The sequence below is a fragment of the Cebus imitator genome, unplaced genomic scaffold, assembly GCF_001604975.1.
Source record: "Cebus imitator isolate Cc_AM_T3 unplaced genomic scaffold, Cebus_imitator-1.0 Scaffold0, whole genome shotgun sequence".
Taxonomy (NCBI): Eukaryota; Metazoa; Chordata; class Mammalia; order Primates; family Cebidae; genus Cebus; species Cebus imitator.
In genome coordinates this window covers 1,444,478-1,463,951 of record NW_016107315.1, presented here as the reverse complement: position 1 = coordinate 1,463,951, position 19,474 = coordinate 1,444,478, and the positions used below count along the sequence as shown (strand labels likewise).

The following is a 19,474-nucleotide window of genomic DNA, read 5'->3' as shown; positions in this document are numbered from 1 at the left end:
TTTTTTTGTTGTTGTTGTTTTTGTTTTGTTTTGAGACAGACTCTTGTTCTTTCGCCAGGCTGGAGTGCAGTGGCGAAATCTTGGCTCACTGCAACCTCCGCCTCCTGGGTTCAAGCGATTTTTCCACCTCAGCCTCCCGAGTAGCAGGGACCACAGACGCGTGCCACCACGCCCCGCTAATTTTTGTATTTTTAGTAGAGACGGGGTTTCATCATGTTGGCCAGGATGGTCTCGGTTTCTTGACCTCGTGATCTGCCCACCTTGGCCCCCCAAAGTGCTGGGATTACAGGCCTAAGCCACCGGGCCCGGCCTCTTTCTTTCTTTAAAATTTTTTGAGACGGGGTTTAACTCTGTCGCTCTCGCTGCAGTGCACTAGGGCGATCTTGGCTCACTGCATCCTCTGCCTCCTGGGTTTAAGCGATTCTCCTGCCTCAGCCTCCCGAGTAGCTAGGACTGCAAGCGCACACCACCATACCCAGCTAATTTTTGTGTTTTTAGTAGAGACAGGGTTTCACCATGTTGGCCAGGCTGGTCTCAAGTGATCCATTCACCTTGGCCTCCCAAAGTGCTGAGATTAGAGGCGTGAGCGACCATGCCCGGCCCCTTACTTTTCTCTTTTAGGTCTTAAAGCCATTTGTGTAGGCAGTGAGCCTGTTCCCATCATCTTACAGTATCTTGCATGAGTGGTGGCACAGAGCCTTTATAGGAATATGGATTTTTTTTTTTTTTTTTTTTTTTTTTCCTCTCTTTTCTTTTTTTTTTTTTTTTTTTTTTTTCTATTTTTTTTTTTTTTTTTTTTTTTTTTTTTTTTTGGTTCCCTCTGCATAGGAGTGGTTTCGGAACCAGGCATTATACATAATGATTTTTTTTAAACTTTTAATAGCTGTAATTGATGCATTTTCTCTTTCCTGGCCCAGCTGACACTTCCTCCGTGGCCCATCTATCGCCGACATCCTCTCAAGTGGTTACCTGTTCAAGACTCCAGCACAGAAGACAAGAAACCAGGCGAAAGAAAAATTAAGAGGCATGCTAAAAATAATTGAGGTTTTCATGATTCAGCACCTGGCTTTTGTTTCCTGTGAGATGAGCTAAATTGCTTTCATACCCCAAATATGAGCTAAAACCACCTAATGCTCTTATGGCACAGCTGTGTATAGATTTAGTTCTCTTTATATTTCATTTCTAGCCCAGTTGGGTTTTGATTTATGTAAGTAGTTTAGATCTTCTCTTCATAATCTTGCTCTGAAATGAGGAAGAGAACCCAAGTCTGCAGTTTCAGGTGTAAATGATGAAGAATAAATGCCTCATCAATGATAGTACAATGTAACTATCAAAGTTTTATAATTCATTAGGAGTTATTAAACTATTTTAATGTTTCCAATTAAAACTCATAGTGCAAGTTCTTTGTCTAAAGTGTCTTTTGTTCATTATTCTGCAAGGAAGATAATTAGTAAAAGCTGAAGTTAGAAGTTCATGGTTCTGGCCAGGTGCAGTGTAATCCCAGCACTTTAGGAGGCTAAAGCAGGAGGATGACTTGAGCCCAGGAGTTTGAGATAGTTCATGATATATAATTAATAGTGCTGCAGGCCTGCACTTTGGGAGGCCAAGGTGGGTCGATCATCAGTCAGGAGTTCGAGACCAGCCTGGTCAACATGGTGAAACCCTGTCTTTACTAAAAATACAAAAATTAGCCAGGTATAGTGGTGCATGCTTATAATCCCAGCTACTCGGGAGGCTGAGAGAGGAAAACTGCTTGAACCTGGGAGGCAGAGGCTGCAGTGAGCCAAGATCGCACCACTACACTCCAGCCTGGGCAACAATGAGATTCTGTCTCAAAAAAAAAGAATTACTGACATTTTAGAACTCATGTCAAAAGAGTATCACATCAGAGTCTCTGAACTGTGGCCAAAGGTATATTCAGAAGAAAATTGATAGTCTTAAGGATGTGTTTTAAAATTAATTTAGTGAGATAAATTAAGCATTCAAGTAAACCACAAAACAAAGTGGGAAAACATAATCAGTGTTTAAACAAAAATATACAGCATGAGAATAAAAGTATGGGAGAAGTCAGGTGTGGTAGTTCACGCCTATAATCCCAGCACTTTGGGAGGCCGAGGTGGGAGGATTGCTTGAACCCAGTTTGAGACAATCCTGGGCAACCCAGTGAGACTTCCTCTCCACACACAAAATTTTTTTTTAATTAGCCAGGTGTGGTGGTGCATGCCTGTGATCCTAGCTATTTGAGGGCTGAGGTGAAAGGATCACTTCAGCCCACAAGGTCAAGGCTGCAGTGAGCTACGATCACCCCACTGCACTCCAGACTGGGTGACAGGGCAAGACCCTGTCTCAAAAAACATATATATTGGTGAAATTCCTTTAATTCTAAAAAAGTATCTATTTTTTACCAACACATTAGAAAAATTAAATAAAACTGATGACTGTCCAGAAAGAAGTGGATTTCCAAAACATGCAAGGAAAGGAGAATAGCTCAAGGATACCAAGTTTGCCAAAGATTTGCTCCCAACTGGGCATTGGGACTTGATGGTTTTGCAAGTTGAGTTCTAACAAATCCTTCATGAAAATAAGAGTTATCAGAAACCAGGCTGTGAGCACTGTAAAAGGGCAGGAACTATTTTTATTCCCCACTATATTCCCAGCTCCTGGCAGATAACCTGGGACATAAAAATGTGTTAAGTGACTTTAAAGGGAATATTTTGAGTATTTGTGCGTGTGTGTATAATTTTCAAAGAAAGATATATTATTTGTTATGGAAACTGAAAACAAGGCTGGACACAGTGGCTCATGCCTATAACCCAGCACTCTGGGAGGCCGAGGTGAGTGGATCACTTGAGCCCAGGAGTTTGAGACCAACCTGGGCAACATGGTGAAACCCTGTCTACAAAAAATAGAAAAATTGGCCAGGTGTCGTGGCACATGCCTGTGCCACTGTGGTTCCAGTTACTAGGGAGGCTGATGCGGGAGTATCATTTGAGTCCAGGAGATGGAGGTTGCAGTGAGTCAAGATCATGCTACTGCACACCAACCTGAGTGACAGAGTGAAACTCTCTCTCAAAAAAAAAAAAAAAGCATCTGAAAACATTTCTGGAGCAATATTTATTTACTTTATTAAAATACTGAGTTTTATTTCACATGTATATGTTTGTCTCCCCACCATTTCCCTGTCTGACCACCAGCACTACTATGTCCTATCATAACATTCCACACGTACCTAAAACAAAGGGTGGAGTTCCATCTTTAAAAACTACAGGCATTTTGGACAACACATTCTTGGCAATGGAATCTGGACAACATTTACCAAACACGGTAGGGAAAATTCTCACTCCGCATTATAAAAAGGACAGCCAGATATCAACTGTTACAGAAATGAAATAAGATGGAAAATTTTTAACAAACTGTTTATTTTCTTAGAGAGACTTCCTCCACTGCCAGAGATCTTGAATAGCCTCCTGGTCAGTCATCCAGAAGCAATTCTTCACATAATTGATGAACTTGGCTTCCACTTTGGGAAGAGAACCACCTTTTTCTATAATTTCTTGCATTTTTGCTTTAATGTCTTCTACAGAACTAGGTCCTTTTGGTGTTTTAGGCGTTTTTTCCTGTTTCTTGAAGGATTCTTGTCCTTTTGATCTTGGTGTTGATGATGGTTTTGAGTCTTTTCCATTCTGATTTGACTTTTGTGCATTTTTGGCTGGAGTATCACGTATAGATTTCTTCACTGGCACTTTTTCTTCAGTTTCCTCATCATCAAAATCACCATCATCATCATCTTCATCAGCAGCAAGTTTTACTTTTTTCTGTGGAAACTTGCTACCACCTCCAGAGGCAGACCGCTTTCCAGACATACTTAAGAGTTTCACATCCTCCTCCTCATCTTCTGACTCTGCATCTTCCTCCACAGCTACTAAGTGCTGTCCACTGACATGCACTGGCCCTGAACCACACTTCAATCGTAAGACCGCTGGTGGTGTTATTTCAAAGCCCCCAAGGGAAACCGTTGGCTGTACAGACATTTTCAAAGTTGCCAGTGTTACTTTCATTGGACTGCCTCGTAATTCATTGCCTCTGCTTCAACAATGTGCAACTCGTCCTTTGCACCAGCTCCTAAACTGACCGTTCTTAAAGATAATTGGTGTTCATTTTCATCATTATCCACCTTAAGGTGATAATCTTTGTCGGCCTTTAGTTCACAACCAAAAAGATAGTTCTGGGGCCTCAGGGGGCTCATGTCCATGTCCATCGAATCTTCCATCGGGTGGTGACACGCACTTAGGTGGAAGAGAAGGCGGACGGAGATAAGCGACCACTGCTCAAAAAACAGCCGCTCAGGATGGACTCATACCAGGGGCAATATTTATTTTTGGTATCCCTTGAATGTACTATTCAAGACTTGTATTTAACTTTATAAAATTCCTTTCCTAGATGGGTATTACCTCTTATTAAACAACTAGTATGTGATATATAATCATACATTTAAAACATGGAAAGACAGTATCTTAAAGCAGATGAAGACAAACTTCAGAGACAAGCATTAAATATATCCAAAAACTAAGCGGACCTGGACTTTGCTTACAAATTGCTTAAATGGAAATGAAATTTGTGTTTAAGAAATGTTTTTTCACTGATGGAAAAATAAATCTAACAAAACCATTATGTAAAAACATACTGATTTACAAAGCCAATGTGTCTCAGTTTTAATTTGTATATACTCTAAATGAGGTTTACATTAAATGAAAATAAAATATTAAAAGTCCATCAATGTGTAGAAAAGAAATTCAGTTGCTCAGGTACTAGCTAGAACTTCATATTCTTTAAATGTATTTCCAGAACTGTGATTTGACTTTAAAAAATTTTATAATTTATCAACTACTCACTAAGGTTATAAAGAATAGCAGGTATAATGACTGGACATAAGTAATCTGTTTCTCCTATCACTTTCATCTATATATTACAATATAAAATTTTCAATCCAGTACTTTATAGCCCTGTGTTTAAGCTAATTAGTACCTTAGAAAAATAAAATTGTAGCTATAAACTTGGTTTAAGGCTCAGTAAACAGTAATCAAACAAACAACAGATGTGTCCTCATAAATAGAATATGAAAGCCAAAGGTGTTTTTTCTTTTGTGATCCTGCTTCATATTACTCTGTTCTGTCCAATTTCTTTTCTGTAAGAAAACCCCAAAGAGATATAAAACAGTGGCGAATGGCCTCCAAATAACTGTTCGCCCTTGCTTTTTAAGTCAAAAACCTCTGAAAATAGGTCTTTAATTTTGGCAGCAGATTAGGACAAATGCTCAAAAATTCATGTTTTCTTCAAAAAATTTCAACTGGCGAGCTTTCACACTGTAAGCTGTATACTTTTCACCCATGTGCTCCTGCAAACGTACCTATTTGAGAAACAAACAAAACGAAAATCAGTATGTAGTAGGAAAAGATATTTCTGTAATCTTAAGAAGAAGGACTTTTCTAAGCATGACATCAAAGGTGGAACCCATACAGGAAAACACTAATAGTTCAGTTTATATACAAATTTTAAACTTTAAGATTTTTTAAGAAGTCATAAGAAATTAAAAAGCAAACAAACTAGGGAAAACATTTGTAACATTCATGCCAAAACAGTAATAGCATTCATATATAAAAAGTTATTTGAATCAATAAAACCCAACAATATTAGAATAGGTAAAATATAATCAATTTCACAGATAATTCAGCAAATTAATATATATATGTATGTAAATGCAAATCCCATATATTTACAAAATAGTCATATAAATAACCACTTAGTGAAATGGGAAAAGTTCCCTTGTCCCCCACACAGGGCATGCAATGTGGGTGTGGCTTGCTTCTTCAGTGCCCCACTGCTCAAACCTCTAGGGAAGCAGACAGGCAGGTTGTGGGGCTCCAACCCCACAGCAGTGTCTAGGGGTGAATGTTTATAGCTGAAGCCTGAGTGGCATGTGTTACAGGCTGCTTTTTTAGTTTAGCCATCCGTAGCTGGCCTGCGTCAGCTCAATTAGACCCTTGCCTTATCGCAAGGACAAAGGGTTTTCTGTACCCAGGGTTCTTGCCTTGGTTTATTGGAAGAATTGGATTACATGTGGGCTTGGGATACGAATGCAAGGTTTTATTGAGTGGAAGTAGCTCTCAGCAGATGGGGGAGCCGGAAGGGAGATGGTTTTCCCCTGGAATCCGGCCGCTCAGCGGGGGATTCTCCTTCAACTGCTCTGGCCAAACTCCACCTCGTTCTGCCAGTCAAAGGATTGTTGGCATGCTGGCATCTGTCAGTGTGCTCTTCCACTGGCATGCTCCCTTCAACATCCTCTCGATGTCCAGCTGCTGTGTCTTCTTCTGCTGATGTGTTCCTCTCAACGTCCAGCCTCTCGTGTGTGTGTTCCTGCTAGGGTCTCTGGGATTTTATAGGCACAGAATGGGAGCGTGGCAGGCCAGGGTGGTCTTGGGAAATGCAACATTTGGGTGTAAAGGCAGGAGTGCCTGTTCTCACCAAGGTCTGTGGGCACAGGCCTGAGGGTGGAGCCACAGATCATGCCCTCCTGTACCTAGCACTTCCCTGACCCCTTTCCATACCATTAGCATACATAAAATTCAATCTGACTAGTAATAAAAAAGTACTATGTGACAATCAATGTGTGCTTATTGAAAGAACTGTTCAAAATTAAAATAACAGCTAGCATGTTAAACAGATACTATGAACCTACTGATACAATGCACTGACCATGGTACTTGGCCAAAATAGTTTTTAAAGTAATTTTCACCAGTTTCACTGAAGTGGTAGGAGGTTTACAGAGCTTCTCGGAGCAGTGAGCCATTATCATGCCACTGCACTACAGCCTGGGCTACAGAGCATGGCTTCAACTCAAGAAAACAAACTAAAGTCTCTGGAAATGGTGCTAAGAGAATATGGCATATGAATTTTAAAATAAAAATTATAGGAGCCCACTGTTTTGGACTAAACTCCTGCACTAGTGATGGCAGCCACAAGCCATCAGGAACAGCCACTACCATCATGCTGGCAGCTGCAGGGAGGTGTGAACAGTAATGGCAGGAGCAGCTGCAGGAATAGCAGTGGCACTAATGGAACCCTGTGCCCTGTGTCCCCAAAGCAGGTAACCAGGCCATGCCCAGGGGTAGCTATGACACGCCAGCCCCCTGCAGCCTTGTCCCCCTCCATATTTTGGGCTCCAACAAGCACAGGATGGCGGAGGCAAGCTGAGGGGGTGAAGAGGGCAGCTTGGCATTAGCCTGCATATCCTCTCTGCTGAGGAGCTCAACACTCATCAAGATGACAAGCTGCATACGAGACATCCACCCTGGCTATGGAAAGGAGCTGCCCTCTGTGGGTCTCCTCTGAGCTGTTCTCTCAATAAAGTTCCTCTTTGTCTTCCTCACCCTTCACTTGTCTTTGTATCTCTTCCTGGTCACAGGACAAGAACTTGGGACCCACTGAAAGGTGAGGCTAAAAGAACTGTAATGTAAACATGTTAGGGGTTGAAACATGCCACTTTCTCACCATGCTGCATGTGAAGAGGAGAGAAGAGCTGTGGCCCTTCAAGAAGCCCAGACCTGGGAGCTCCCCAATCCAAGTGATACCCAAAGATCCCACAACACTAACCCTCTTTGGGGCCCTGTGGTTCCTGGCATCTCCAAGCTTCGCCAGTGCTCCCCAGTGCCAGCAGTGGAAGTTGCTTGAGGTGCACCTGGTCTGGCTGTAGCCTCACAGAGGGCCAGTGCCCATGCTGGCACCTGAAGATGCGCACCCCACTGCAGCAGCTGGAGTGTCTGACTGTGTAGTTGCTGGACACCATGCTCACTCTCACACCCCTTGCTGCTCCACGCCTGACTCTCCCTTGGCAGGCGGGGAATACAGGCTGGTAATATGAGCTGAATGCAATGCCAGGCCATGGGCAGAACAAGCCCAGTGGGCCTGAGCAAAACTCAGGCAAAGGCGTCATCAACCACAGATGTTTCTGGCCAGAAAAGTGACACCCCAAAGATCCCATAACACTAGGCCCAACAGTCCAGACTAAAAATCATAATGGAGTCACTCATGCTCACCAAACTGAAACTGAGCTGTCATCTGGTCTTTCAAGTAATTGAGAGACTGAATGAGCTAACAGCCTAATTTTCCAAACAGGCCAGTTTCAACTGACATCATGTGAAGTTTCATCTGGAGTAACCTGATGTTAACCAATCAATTATTTTTCTTTTCTTTTTTTTTTTTTTTGAGACGGAGTTTCGCTCTTGTTACCCAGGCTGGAGTGCAATGGCGCGATCTCGGCTCACCGCAACCTCCGCCTCCTGGGTTCAGGCAATTCTCCTGCCTCAGCCTCCTGAGTAGCTGGGACTACAGGCACGCGCCACCATGCCCAGCTAATTTTTTGTAGTTTTAGTAGAGACGGGGTTTCACCATGTTGACCAGGATGGTCTCGATCTCTTGACCTCGTGATCCACCTGCCTCGGCCTCCCAAAGTGCTGGGATTACAGGCTTGAGCCACTGCCCCCGGCAAGTTGATACAAATGGCATAAAATGAACAAAGAAAATTATAATATATAACAATAATGAAAGAAAATTATGATAAAATATGACTTAAAGATTTTTATAACATCATTTCACAGTACTGTACATATAGCCTACTCAACTTATGACCAAATCGTGTTACGACCGGTCTGTCGGAACCAATCGTGGTCGTAAGTCGAGCACTAGCTGTAAATGATTTTATTGATTTCCCATTACTCCCACAAGGAAAGAAAGCACATATTAGAGGAAAACCTTATGAATGCAGTGAAGACAGCAAAGTTTTTAGAGTGTCTGCAAGCCTTACTAACCATCAAGTAATCCAAACTGCAGATAAACCTTACAAATGCTGTGAATGTGGCAAGGTCTTTAGTTGCAATCCACACCTTGTAGAACACTGGAGAACTCATACTGGATAGAAGCCTTACAAATGTAGTGAGTGTGACAAGGTGTTTAATAGCAATTTAAACCTTGCACAACATCAAAGAATTCATACTGAGAGAGGCCTCACAAATATAACAAATGTGGCAAAGCATTTAAAGAGTGTTCAGGACTCACTGCCCATCTTGTAATCCATACCGGAGAGAAACCTTACAAATGTAATAAGTGTGCAAGAACTTCAGGCACAAATTTTCCCCAACCAATCAAAAGAGATGTCATAATGCAGAGAAACTTTACAAATGTAATGAATGTGGCAAGGTCTTTGGTCAACTTTCATGCCTTGCACAGCATCAAATAATTCATAGTACAGAGAAGCCTTAACAAATAATGAATGTTGAAAAGCATTTAGCATATGTTCAGGACTTATGGCCCACCTTCTAATCCCTACTGGAGAGAAACTTTACAAATATAGTGAATATGGCAAGGTCCTCAGGTGCAAGTTACACCTAACCAACCATCAGAGAATGCATACTGGAGAGAGACCTTACAAGTGTAATGCATGTGGCAAAATTTTCAATCAAAATCTACACCTTGCATGACATTGGAAAATTCATACTGGAGAGAATTCACTGCACACCTAACAGATGCAATAAATGTGGCAAAGTCTTCAGTTGCACTTCATAGCTAACACAACATTAGAGGACTCACACAGGTGGCAAACCTTACCAATGTAATAAATGTGGCAAAGAATTTAGTTTGCATTCAAGCCTCAGTACCCATCTACTGATCCACACTGAAAGGTAACCTTACAAATGTAAAGATAACATATATAAAAATAATATATAAAGAGAGAACAGTTGGCCGGGTGCAGTGGCTCACAACTGTAATCCCAGCACTTTGGGAAGCCCAGGCAGGCAGATCACAAGGTCAGGAGTTCGAGACCAGCCTAGCCAATATGGTGAAACCCCATCTCTACTAAAAATACAAAAATTAGCCAGGCGTGATGGCACACACCTATAGTCCCAGCTACTTGTGAGGCTGAGGCAGAAGAATTGCTTGAAATCGGGAGGTGGAGGTTGCAGTAAGCTGAGATCACGCCACTGCACTCCAGCCTGGGCGACAGAGCGAGACTCCATCTCAGAAAATAAAAAACAACAGTTAGGGGCCGGGCGCTGTGGCTCACGCCTGTAATCCAGCACTTCGGGAGGCCAAGGCGGGTGGATTACGAGGTCAAGAGATCGAGACCATCCTGGTCAACATGGTGAAACCCCGTCTCTACTAAAAATACAAAACATTAGCTGGGCATGGTGGTGCGTGCCTGTAATCCCAGCTACTCAGGAGGCTGAGGCAGGAGAATTGCCTGAACCCAGGAGGCGGAGGCTGCGGTGAGCCGAGATCGCGCCATTGCACTCCAGCCTGGGTAACAAGAGCGAAACTCCGTCTCAAAAAAAAAAAACAATAGTTAGAGTAGAGAGTTTAATCAAAACAGTACAATTCATCCCACCAGTGGCCAAGTCTACAACATTGAATTCAACCCTCCCGCAACTGTGGGCATTGATGATTGACTGGGTAGCCTCTCATTCAGCTTGAGGATGATAAACCAGAGATGGTTATCAAGAAGGCTTACGAAGCCCAAACAAAGCCAGTCTTCGAATATTACCATAAAAAAGGGGTATTGGAAACATTCTCCAGAATGGAAGCCAAGAAGATTTGGCCCTTTTTATATGCTTTCCTACCAACTAAAGTTGCACAAACAAGCCAGAAAGCTCTTCAGTTACTCCATGAGGAGAAACACATATAACAAGTAAGATGAGTAAACCTCCTAGTCCTTGCATTTAGAAGCTGCTTTTCCTAAGACTTCCAGTATGTATGAATTATTTGAAAATTATATTACTTTTACTTCTATTAATTTATTCCGGATACTAAGGAAGTGTCAAATGAGATAGATACTGAGACCCATCTTTTGAAATCATCTAGTGTGTTTTATGCAGTTATTTTCAAAAACATTAGAGATGTTTAAACTTTTAAAGCATGTATTACAGCAAAACTAAAAGAGAAACTAGTAGTAATTTAACTTTTTGATCAGTAAGAAAAAGTAGTTGATAAAATTCTGAGGAAAAAAAAATTACATGCCATTTGGGGAAAATATCTCATCAGAAATTTTTGCATAGGCCAGGCAGGGTGGCTCATGCCTATAATCTCAGCACTTTGGGAGGCCAAGGTGGGTGGACTGCTTGAGGTCAGGAGTTCAAGACCACTCTAGTCAACATAGCAAAACCCCATCTCTACTAAAAATACAAAAATTAGCTGGGCATGGTGGTACGCGCCTGTAATCCCAGCTACTCAGAAGGCTGAGGCAGGAGAATCGCTTGAACCCAGGAGGCAAAGGTTGTAGTGAGCCGAGATTGCGTCACTGCACTCTAGAGCCTGGGTGACAGAGTAAAACACTATCTCAAAAAAAAAAAAGAAAGAAATTTTTGCATAGATTGACACCAAAAAAAGTCATTTTTAGTATTGTGGAACATGGTGAGACACTATATAAAATTCCAGAAAAAAAAGCAATTGGGGCCAGGTGCAGTGGTTCATGCCTGTAATTCCAGCACTTTGGGAGGCCGAGGCAGGCAGATCACAAGGTTAGGAGATCGAGACCACCCTGGCCAACATGGTGAAACCCCATCTCTACAAAAAAATACAAAAAAATTAGCTGAGTGTGTTGGCGCCCACCTGTAGTCCCAGCTACTCAGGGGGCTGAGACAGGAGAATTGCTTGAACCCAGGAGGTGGAGACTGCAGTGAGCCAAGATCACACCACTGCACTCAGCCTGGGCAACAGTGCCAGACACTGTCTCAAAAAAAAACAAAACAAACAAAAAAAAAAAAAACAGCAATTGGATTTACAGATTTGTTTTAAGATACAAATCCACTTCTGCCTTTATACTAAGAAATGTATAAGCTAACCATATACACTTTATTTATTTTGGTGTTAAACATACTTTCAGTTTACTCAGAATTTTCAGTTTGCTATAAAAATGTACCAGTTAGCATTGATAAAAATATTACTTTAAGATCGCTTGTTTTCTTTTGAAAATACATATGTACTGAGAGTTATGAGTTATATCAGAAATTGATGTTATAAGTTCTTGGATAAGCACAAAAGTTGAATGAATTTTCAACAAAATGTAATTAACATCTATGTTTTCAGATGTTACTTAGGTTAAGAAATGTGTTTCAGGATCTACTTACCAGTTTCTCTTTTTGATGCAAATGTATGATCTGCCCTGATAAATAACAAGGTATACTACTCCCCTCCCAAAAATAAAAGAAAAAGAGAAATCCATGGCACTATGTAAAGTAAGCATACTTCGTCATTAGTAAATAGATCAGGTGTGTCTGGAGAATGTTCCTTTGCCATAAATAGCAATCAATCATAATTAGTATACAGGTGATAGGTTAACAAAGATAGGAAAGTAAGTGAATTTCCTGAAGGAGCTGTTTGTTCCTAATCAAAGAAATTGATACCTGTAAGCATTCACTGACACCTTATCTTAAAGGGAAAGAACTTTACTGGTGTCATCTGACCAGCCATTTAAAAATTGGAATCTGGTGGTGCCTGGACGTACAACACCACTTCCGCTGTCACAGTAAAGTCTACCATCAGAAGACTGAAGGAACTGAAAGACCAGTAAATGCTCCTCTACTCTTTGAGACATCAATGGCCTAAAATAATAAATGGGTTAATTTATGTAACAACAAAAGTAACAAAAAAAATTGGAATCTAAAGTGATTCCTTAGTGGAGCAACAAGGATGGTTGCTGATGTACTGTGGTCTGTAGAAGTGTGGCAATATGAGAGTTAGAGGAAAAACCCAACTATGTCTTCCATGGCATGTTTACTCTTAATTTACTTGGTACTAAATCAAAGGAAGCAAGTCCTTGTACCAGCTGTTATTAATTGCCTTTAAAAATCTGTCCTATTTTTCTCCAGGTACTTAAAATACAAGTGCCAGTAAGTGGTTCTTATGTATTTTGGGGGGGAAATTTTATTTTCCTTTTTTTCTGGTATTTTAAAAATTCATCGATCTGGCTGGGCACTTTGAATGGATTTTCTCTTTTTCTTTTATTTTTGGGAGGGGGGTACTATGCCTTGTTACTTATCAGGGCAGATTATACATTTGCATCAAAAAGAGAAACTGGTAAGCAGATCCTAAAACACATTTCTTAACCTAAGTAACATCTGAAAACATAGATGTTAATTACATTTTGTTGAAAATTCATTCAACTTTCGTGCTTATCCAAGAACTTATGACACAGTGTTTTGGGAAGCCAAGGCGGGTGGATCACGAGGTCAGGAGATGGTGACCATCCTGGCCAACATGTTGAAACCTTGTTTGTACTAAAAATACAAAAATTAGCCGGGTATGGTGGTACATGCCTGTAATGCCAGCTACTCAGGAGGCTGAGGCACAAGAATCACTTGAATCCAGGAGGCAGAGGTTGCAGTGAGCTGAAACTGCGCCACTGCACTCCAGGCTGGCAACTGAGTGAGGCTCTATCTCAAAAAAAAAAAAATTCATCAATCTTTCAAGATGAACCAAGGTTTTTAAAAATAATTATGGTAAACACTTCAATCTATTTTTTTTTTTGTTCCAACCCATCCCTGTCCAACCAGCCCTTCATTCTTTAAAAAACTTTCTAAAATGCTTTATTTGCATGTTAATATTATGTGCTTTCTAAAAATGTTGTGAACTACCAAACTTATAAATTATCACTAGGTTATCAGGCATACATTAGTCTTTATCAGAATAAAATAAAATTTCATTTAAAAAAACACTACCAGTATAGAAATTCTTGAGTATGATTCACATTTACTGCTGACGCTATAATTTGTAACTCTTTTAGAATGTATATAGTTCTCATGTTTTAGGTAATAGGTAATATAGTTTATTTTATTTTACTCTATTATATTTTGAGACGGAGTTTCACTCTGTCGCCCAGGCTAGAGGATAGTAGCATGATCTCGGCTCACTGCAACCTTCGCCTCCCAGGTTCAAGCGATTGTCTTGCCTCAGCCTCCAGAGTAGCTGGGATTACAGGTGCACACTACCATGCCCAGCTAATTTTTATTATTTTTAGTAGAGATGGGCTTTCACCATGTTGGCCATGCTGGTCTCGAACTCCTGACCTCAGGTGATTCACTCACCTAAGCCTCCTAAAAGTGCTGTGATTACAGGTGTGAGCCACCAAACCCAACCTAAAGTTTAAATTTTCCTTAAAAAAAAAAAAAAAGTGTCCAAAGACCTAAATGTAAGGGCTAAAACTGAAAAGCTCTTAGAAGAAAAATATACAAATAAATCTTCATGACTTCAGATTTGGCAATGGGGACCATGGAAGTGACTACTAACGGGTACAGGGTTTCTTAGGGGGTAATGAAAATGTTGTAATATTGATTGTAGTGATGATTGTACAACGTTGAAAATACATTAAAAACCACTGAATTGTACACTTTAGAAGAGTGAATCGTACGTAGAATTTATATTTCAAAAGGTTGTTTAAAAAATTCTATATCATAAGCAGCTTGATATAGCAAATAAGACACTCACCTCTCTCTCGAATTCATCCTCCTCTTCCAAAAGATCATACACCTGCTCTAAAAGCTGAACTCCCAGGCCCCGAATTACATCAGCTCTCAAGACTTCAACTAGTCTCCTGATCTTTTCAGAACCTGGCACGATAGCTAAAAGGGAACAACAAAGACAAAGGGAAAAATAAACACTTTTACCACTACAGTAAGAACACCACAATTTTTTTAAATTTTGTATTTTATTTTTTTCTAAGTGACAGGGTCTCGCACTTTCATGGGGATGTCATGCACTGTGACCATAGTTCACTACAGCCTCTAACTCCTGCTATCAAGCAATCATCCTGCCTCAACCTCCCAAGTAGCCAGAACTACAGGAATGCACCACGACGTCAAATTAATTCTTAAATGTTTTGTAGTGATGGGGTCTATGCTATCCAGGTTGGTCTTGAACTCCTGGCCTCAAGCAATCCTCCCACCTCAGCCTCCAAAAGCACTGAAATTACAGGCATGATTATACCACACCAGGCCTTTTCATTTTTGTATTTTATTATTTTATTTTTATTTCATTTCATTTGATTTTTTGAGGCAGGGTGTTACTTACTCTGTTGCTCAGGCTGGAGTGCAGTGGTGTGCTCATGGCTCACTGCAGCTTCGACCTCCTGGGCTCTATAAATCCTCCCAACTCAGCCTCCTGAGTAGCTGGGACTACAGGCATGAGCCACTTATGCCTGGCTAATTTTTGTAAACAAAAGTTTTCATCATGTTGCCCAGGTCTCAAACTCCTGGGCTCAAGCAATTTGCCCTCCTTAGCCTCCCAAAGTACAGGCATGAGCCACCACACCCAGCAGGCCTGCTTCTTGTTATACTGACAATCGTTTTCCCCTATGACAAAAGTTATTAATGACTTAAAATTTACATATGAGCTTAAGGTTCACTACCATCTCTTAAACCTAAAAATACACAACTGTCTAACTTGAAGAAAAGTCACATGAAAAACCACAAACATTTATCTATTTACATTTACGTTTAAAAATCAATTTTCATGCAACTTTTCAGGAATACCTCTGTTGCATAACATAGGATATACCTTTTATGGAGATATGCAAATAATTTTAAAAACACAAAAAAATTTACAGGCATTAATTCTTTGTTTTGACACACTTCTCCAATAAACACATGCTCTCCAGTTTGCTGTAGAATAAACTGGGCTAGGCATGGTGGCTCACACCTGTAATCCCAGCACTTTGGGAGGCCGAGGCAGGAGGATCACCTGAGGTCAGGAATTTGAGACCAGCCTGGCCAACATGGTGAAACCCTGTCTCTACCAAAAATACAAAAATTAGCCGAGAGTGGTGGTGCATCCCTGTTGTCCCAGCTACTCAGGAGACTAAAGCAGGAGAATCACTTGAACCTGGGAGGCGGAGGTTACAGTGAGCCAAGATCACACTATTACACTCCAGCCTGGGTGACAAAGTGAGCCTCTGTCTCAAAAAAAAAAAAAAAGAATACACTGATCACCTGAAGGTAGCTCTTTAAAATGGAGTTCCTCTGCCTCTTCTGCAACTTTCCCATGAAGCATCAGTGTGTCCCGAAATTTCCGATGAAGTCTGAATTCTGACACGGGATTTGCTACTAGGAGATCTTCACAGCTCTCTTTAGAATCCAGTTTCAGGGTCTGAGTCATCAATTGTACCAAGGCATTAATTTCATTTGCCTGATCTTTCCTGCGGGAAAAATATCCCCTTGTTATTTGATTGGCTTCATAAGAATTTTTCATTAAAAAATTATATGCAAAACGACCTACAGGAGTTTTGCTTTCAAATATCCAAGTAAGCTCCTACAGACTGATCCTTCCACAAATAACAACTACAAACTCTGGACAAAATACAAAACTCAAAAAACTAAAAGCAATGCAGAATAAACAAAACCGGCAGGCAGTTCATGGAGAAGAGTCAACATCTTTTAGCCAAAGTATAGGCCATAAACAGATCAAAGTGCAAGAAAACTCACAATCTTTCTGCAGAAAGGACAGAGTTCAGAACAACCACTGTCACTAGAAAGTGAGAGAGGAATCTTGGAGAGGGTCTGAAAGAAACGGCTTCAGCTTTTGTATACAAATTCTGCCCAACCATTTCCAAGTAACTTAACTATACTCAAGTACAAAGTTCAAGAATATTTAAAGAAACACAAAATACCAGCTTCCAATGAGGTAAAATTCAGTGTCTAGCATCTCATCAAAAATAACCAGATGTGCAAAGAAGCAGGAAAATATACATTCGTGAAGAAAAAATCAGTTAATAGAAACATACCCAAAAATGACACAACTGATAGATTAGTAAACGAGGACATGACTATAAATATATTCCATATGGCCAAGGTAGAAGAAAACATGAGCATGTTAAGGAAACACACAAAGATATAAGAAAAAGTCCCAAATCAAATTTCTAGAGATGAAAGATACAATATATTAAATAATGGGATAGGATTAATAGACACTGCAGAAGAAAAGATTAATGAACCCAAAGACATAGCAGTAGAATCTATGAAATAGGAAACAGAAAAAAAGTGAAAATAGGTCAGGTGCAGTGGCTCATGCCTGTAATCCCAGCACTTTGGGAGGCCAAGGAGGGCAGATCACCTGAGGTCAGGAGTTTGACACCAGCCTGGCCAAGATGGTGAAACCCAGTCTCTACTAAAAATACAAAAAAGTAGCCAGGCATGGTGGCACGTGCCTGTAATCCCAGCTACTAAGGGGGACTGAGACAGGAGAATTGCTTGAATCCGGGAGAAAGAGCATGCAGTAAACCAAGATCATGCCACTGCATTCCAGCCTGGGCGACAGAGTGAGACTCCGTCTCAAAAAATAAATTAATTTAATTAAAAAAAAAAAAGTAAAACTAAACAGAGTATCAGTGAGCTGTGGCACAAATTTAAGGAGTCTAATACATATGTAATTGGAATCCCTAAGAGGGCAGGAAGAAGTCCAAAAAAAAGAGTGAAGAAATAATAGCCAAAGGTTTTCTTCTTTCTTTTCTATTTTTTTTTTTCTTTTGAGACACAGTTTCGCTCTGTCGTGGAGGAAGATGGAGTGCAGTGCCGTGATCTCGGCTCACTGCGACCTCCGCCTCCTGGGTTCAAGTGATTCTCTGGCCTCAGCCTTCTGAGTACCTGGGATTACAAGAATGTGCCACCATGCACAGCTAACTTTTTTGAATTTTTAGTAGAGACAGGGTTTCACCATGTTGGCCAGGCTGGTCTCAAATTCCTGGCCTCAAGTGATCCACCTGCCATGGCCTCCCAAAGTGCTGGAATTAAGGTGTCAGCCACCATACCAGGCCAGCCAAACTTTTTCTAAATCTGATGAAAACTATATATCTATAGGTCTAAGAAGTCATTCTTGAAGATTTCTAAATTAAAATCAGATGTGCAGCCAGGCAAAGTGGCTCATGCCTGTAATCTCAGCACTTTGGGAGCCTGAGGCAGGCAGATCATGAGGTCAGGAGATCAAGACTATCTTGGCTAACATGGTGAAACCCTATCTCCACTAAAAATACAAAAAATTAGCCAGGCGTGGTGGTATGCACCTATAGTCCCAGCTACTCGGCAGGCTGAGACAGGAGAATCCCTTGAACCTAGGAGGCAGAGGTTGCAGTGAGCCAAGATTCCGCCTCTGTATTACAGCGTAGGTGACAGGGTGAGAGTCGGTCTTAAAAAAAAAAGAAAAAAGAAAATCAGATGTGTGCACAGAAATGACATTTTTTTACCTTTTTGGCTGGGTGCGGTAGGTCATACTTGTAATCTCAGCACTTTGGGAAGCCGAGGCGGGCAGATCACCTGAGGCCAGGAGTTTGAGACTAGCCTGACCAACATGGAAAAACCCCATGTCTACTAAAAATACAAAATTAGCTGGGCATGGTGGCACATGCCTATAATCCCAGCTATTTGAAAGGCTGAGGCAGGAGAATGTATCTTTTTTTTTTTTTTTTTTTTTTTTTGAGATGGAGTCTTGCTCTGTGGCCAAGCTGGAGTGCAGTGGCATGATCTCAGCTCAATGTAACTTCCGCTGCCCGGGTTCAAGCAATTCCCCTGCTTCAGCCTCCCGAGTAGCTAGAACCACAGGCACACGCCACCATGCCCAGCTAATGTTTTGTATTTTAATAGAGACGGGTCTTCACCATGTTGGTGAGGATGGTCTGAATCTCCTGACCTCGTGATCTGCCTACCTCAGCCTCCCAAAGTGCTGGGATTACAGGTATGAGCCACCATGCCCGGCTGGCAGGAGAATCTCTTGAACCCAGGAGGCAGAGATTGCAATGAGCCAAGATCACGCCACTGCACTTCCGCCTGGGCAACAAGAGAGAAACTCCATCTCAAAAAAACAAAAAAGAGACATTTTTAGCTCCAGCATGTGCCACAAACCATTTATAATTTTATCAGTGATCTGAATACTTTTAGTATTTATTAAAACAGAAATGTACATTTAGTATTCATTAAAATAGACAGAAAAATAAGAACTTACCCTTCCTTGGAATCCCCATCTGACTTATCAGTTGAACTTGTAGAAGAACTTAACTCATCTTCAGAGAGACAATGAATCAGTTTCCTTTCCTATTAATGTTTGGAAGAAATAAAATTCTACATGACAACACTACCAGAATGTGATAGTTGAAAAGTCTTAGATGCAACAACTAGACACAATACATTCCTAGGTGCAAGGTAACAGGAGAAACTTACAAATACAAAAATTGTTCCCATATGTTTGGTAGCAAAAAGAAAAAAAAAATCGAAGTGATTTTACTCGTATGATATCCCAGTTCACCCATAAAGTTCATAAGAAAGACTGAAGAGGCTGGGCGCGGTGGCTCAAGCCTGTAATCCCAGCACTTTGGGAGGCCGAGGCGGGTGGATCACGAGGTCAAGAGATCAAGACCATCCTGGTCAACATGGTGAAACCCCGTCTC

General features: G+C 41.0%; 2 protein-coding genes and 1 pseudogene across 11 annotated transcripts in view; 1 reads left to right on the top strand and 2 right to left on the bottom strand.

The window, feature by feature from the left end:
- The window catches only part of SPCS1 (signal peptidase complex subunit 1), a 2,813-nt gene extending 1,414 nt beyond the window's left edge, over window positions 1–1,399 (top strand). For 3 of the 4 annotated variants that reach the window (XR_005198926.1, XM_037735899.1, XM_017539220.2), the window contains one exon: window positions 918–1,399. Coding sequence is in view for 2 of the 4 variants with exons in the window: in XM_037735899.1 (XP_037591827.1) it covers window positions 918–1,043 (126 nt within the window). In the remaining 2 variants the exon portion in view is untranslated. The remainder of the gene's footprint in view (window positions 1–917) is intronic. The other variant, XM_037736018.1, reaches the window with a different exon arrangement.
- Window positions 1,400–3,117: 1,718 nt separating this feature from the next.
- LOC108311599 lies at window positions 3,118–4,286 on the bottom strand (annotated as a pseudogene). Its single transcript, XR_005198183.1, has one exon. The product of XR_005198183.1 is annotated as a nucleophosmin-like (transcript).
- A 76-nt stretch (window positions 4,287–4,362) lies between these two features.
- Window positions 4,363–19,474, bottom strand: part of NEK4 (NIMA related kinase 4) — a 50,466-nt gene continuing 35,354 nt past the window's right edge. For all 6 annotated transcript variants that reach the window (XM_017538387.2, XM_017538453.2, XM_017538593.2 and 3 more), the window contains 4 exons: window positions 19,033–19,121; window positions 16,032–16,237; window positions 14,533–14,666; window positions 4,363–5,407 (listed from right to left, as the gene is read on the bottom strand). In XM_017538387.2, coding sequence (XP_017393876.1) covers window positions 5,315–5,407; window positions 14,533–14,666; window positions 16,032–16,237; window positions 19,033–19,121 — 522 coding nt within the window. In that variant the 3' untranslated portion in view covers window positions 4,363–5,314. The remainder of the gene's footprint in view (window positions 5,408–14,532; window positions 14,667–16,031; window positions 16,238–19,032; window positions 19,122–19,474) is intronic.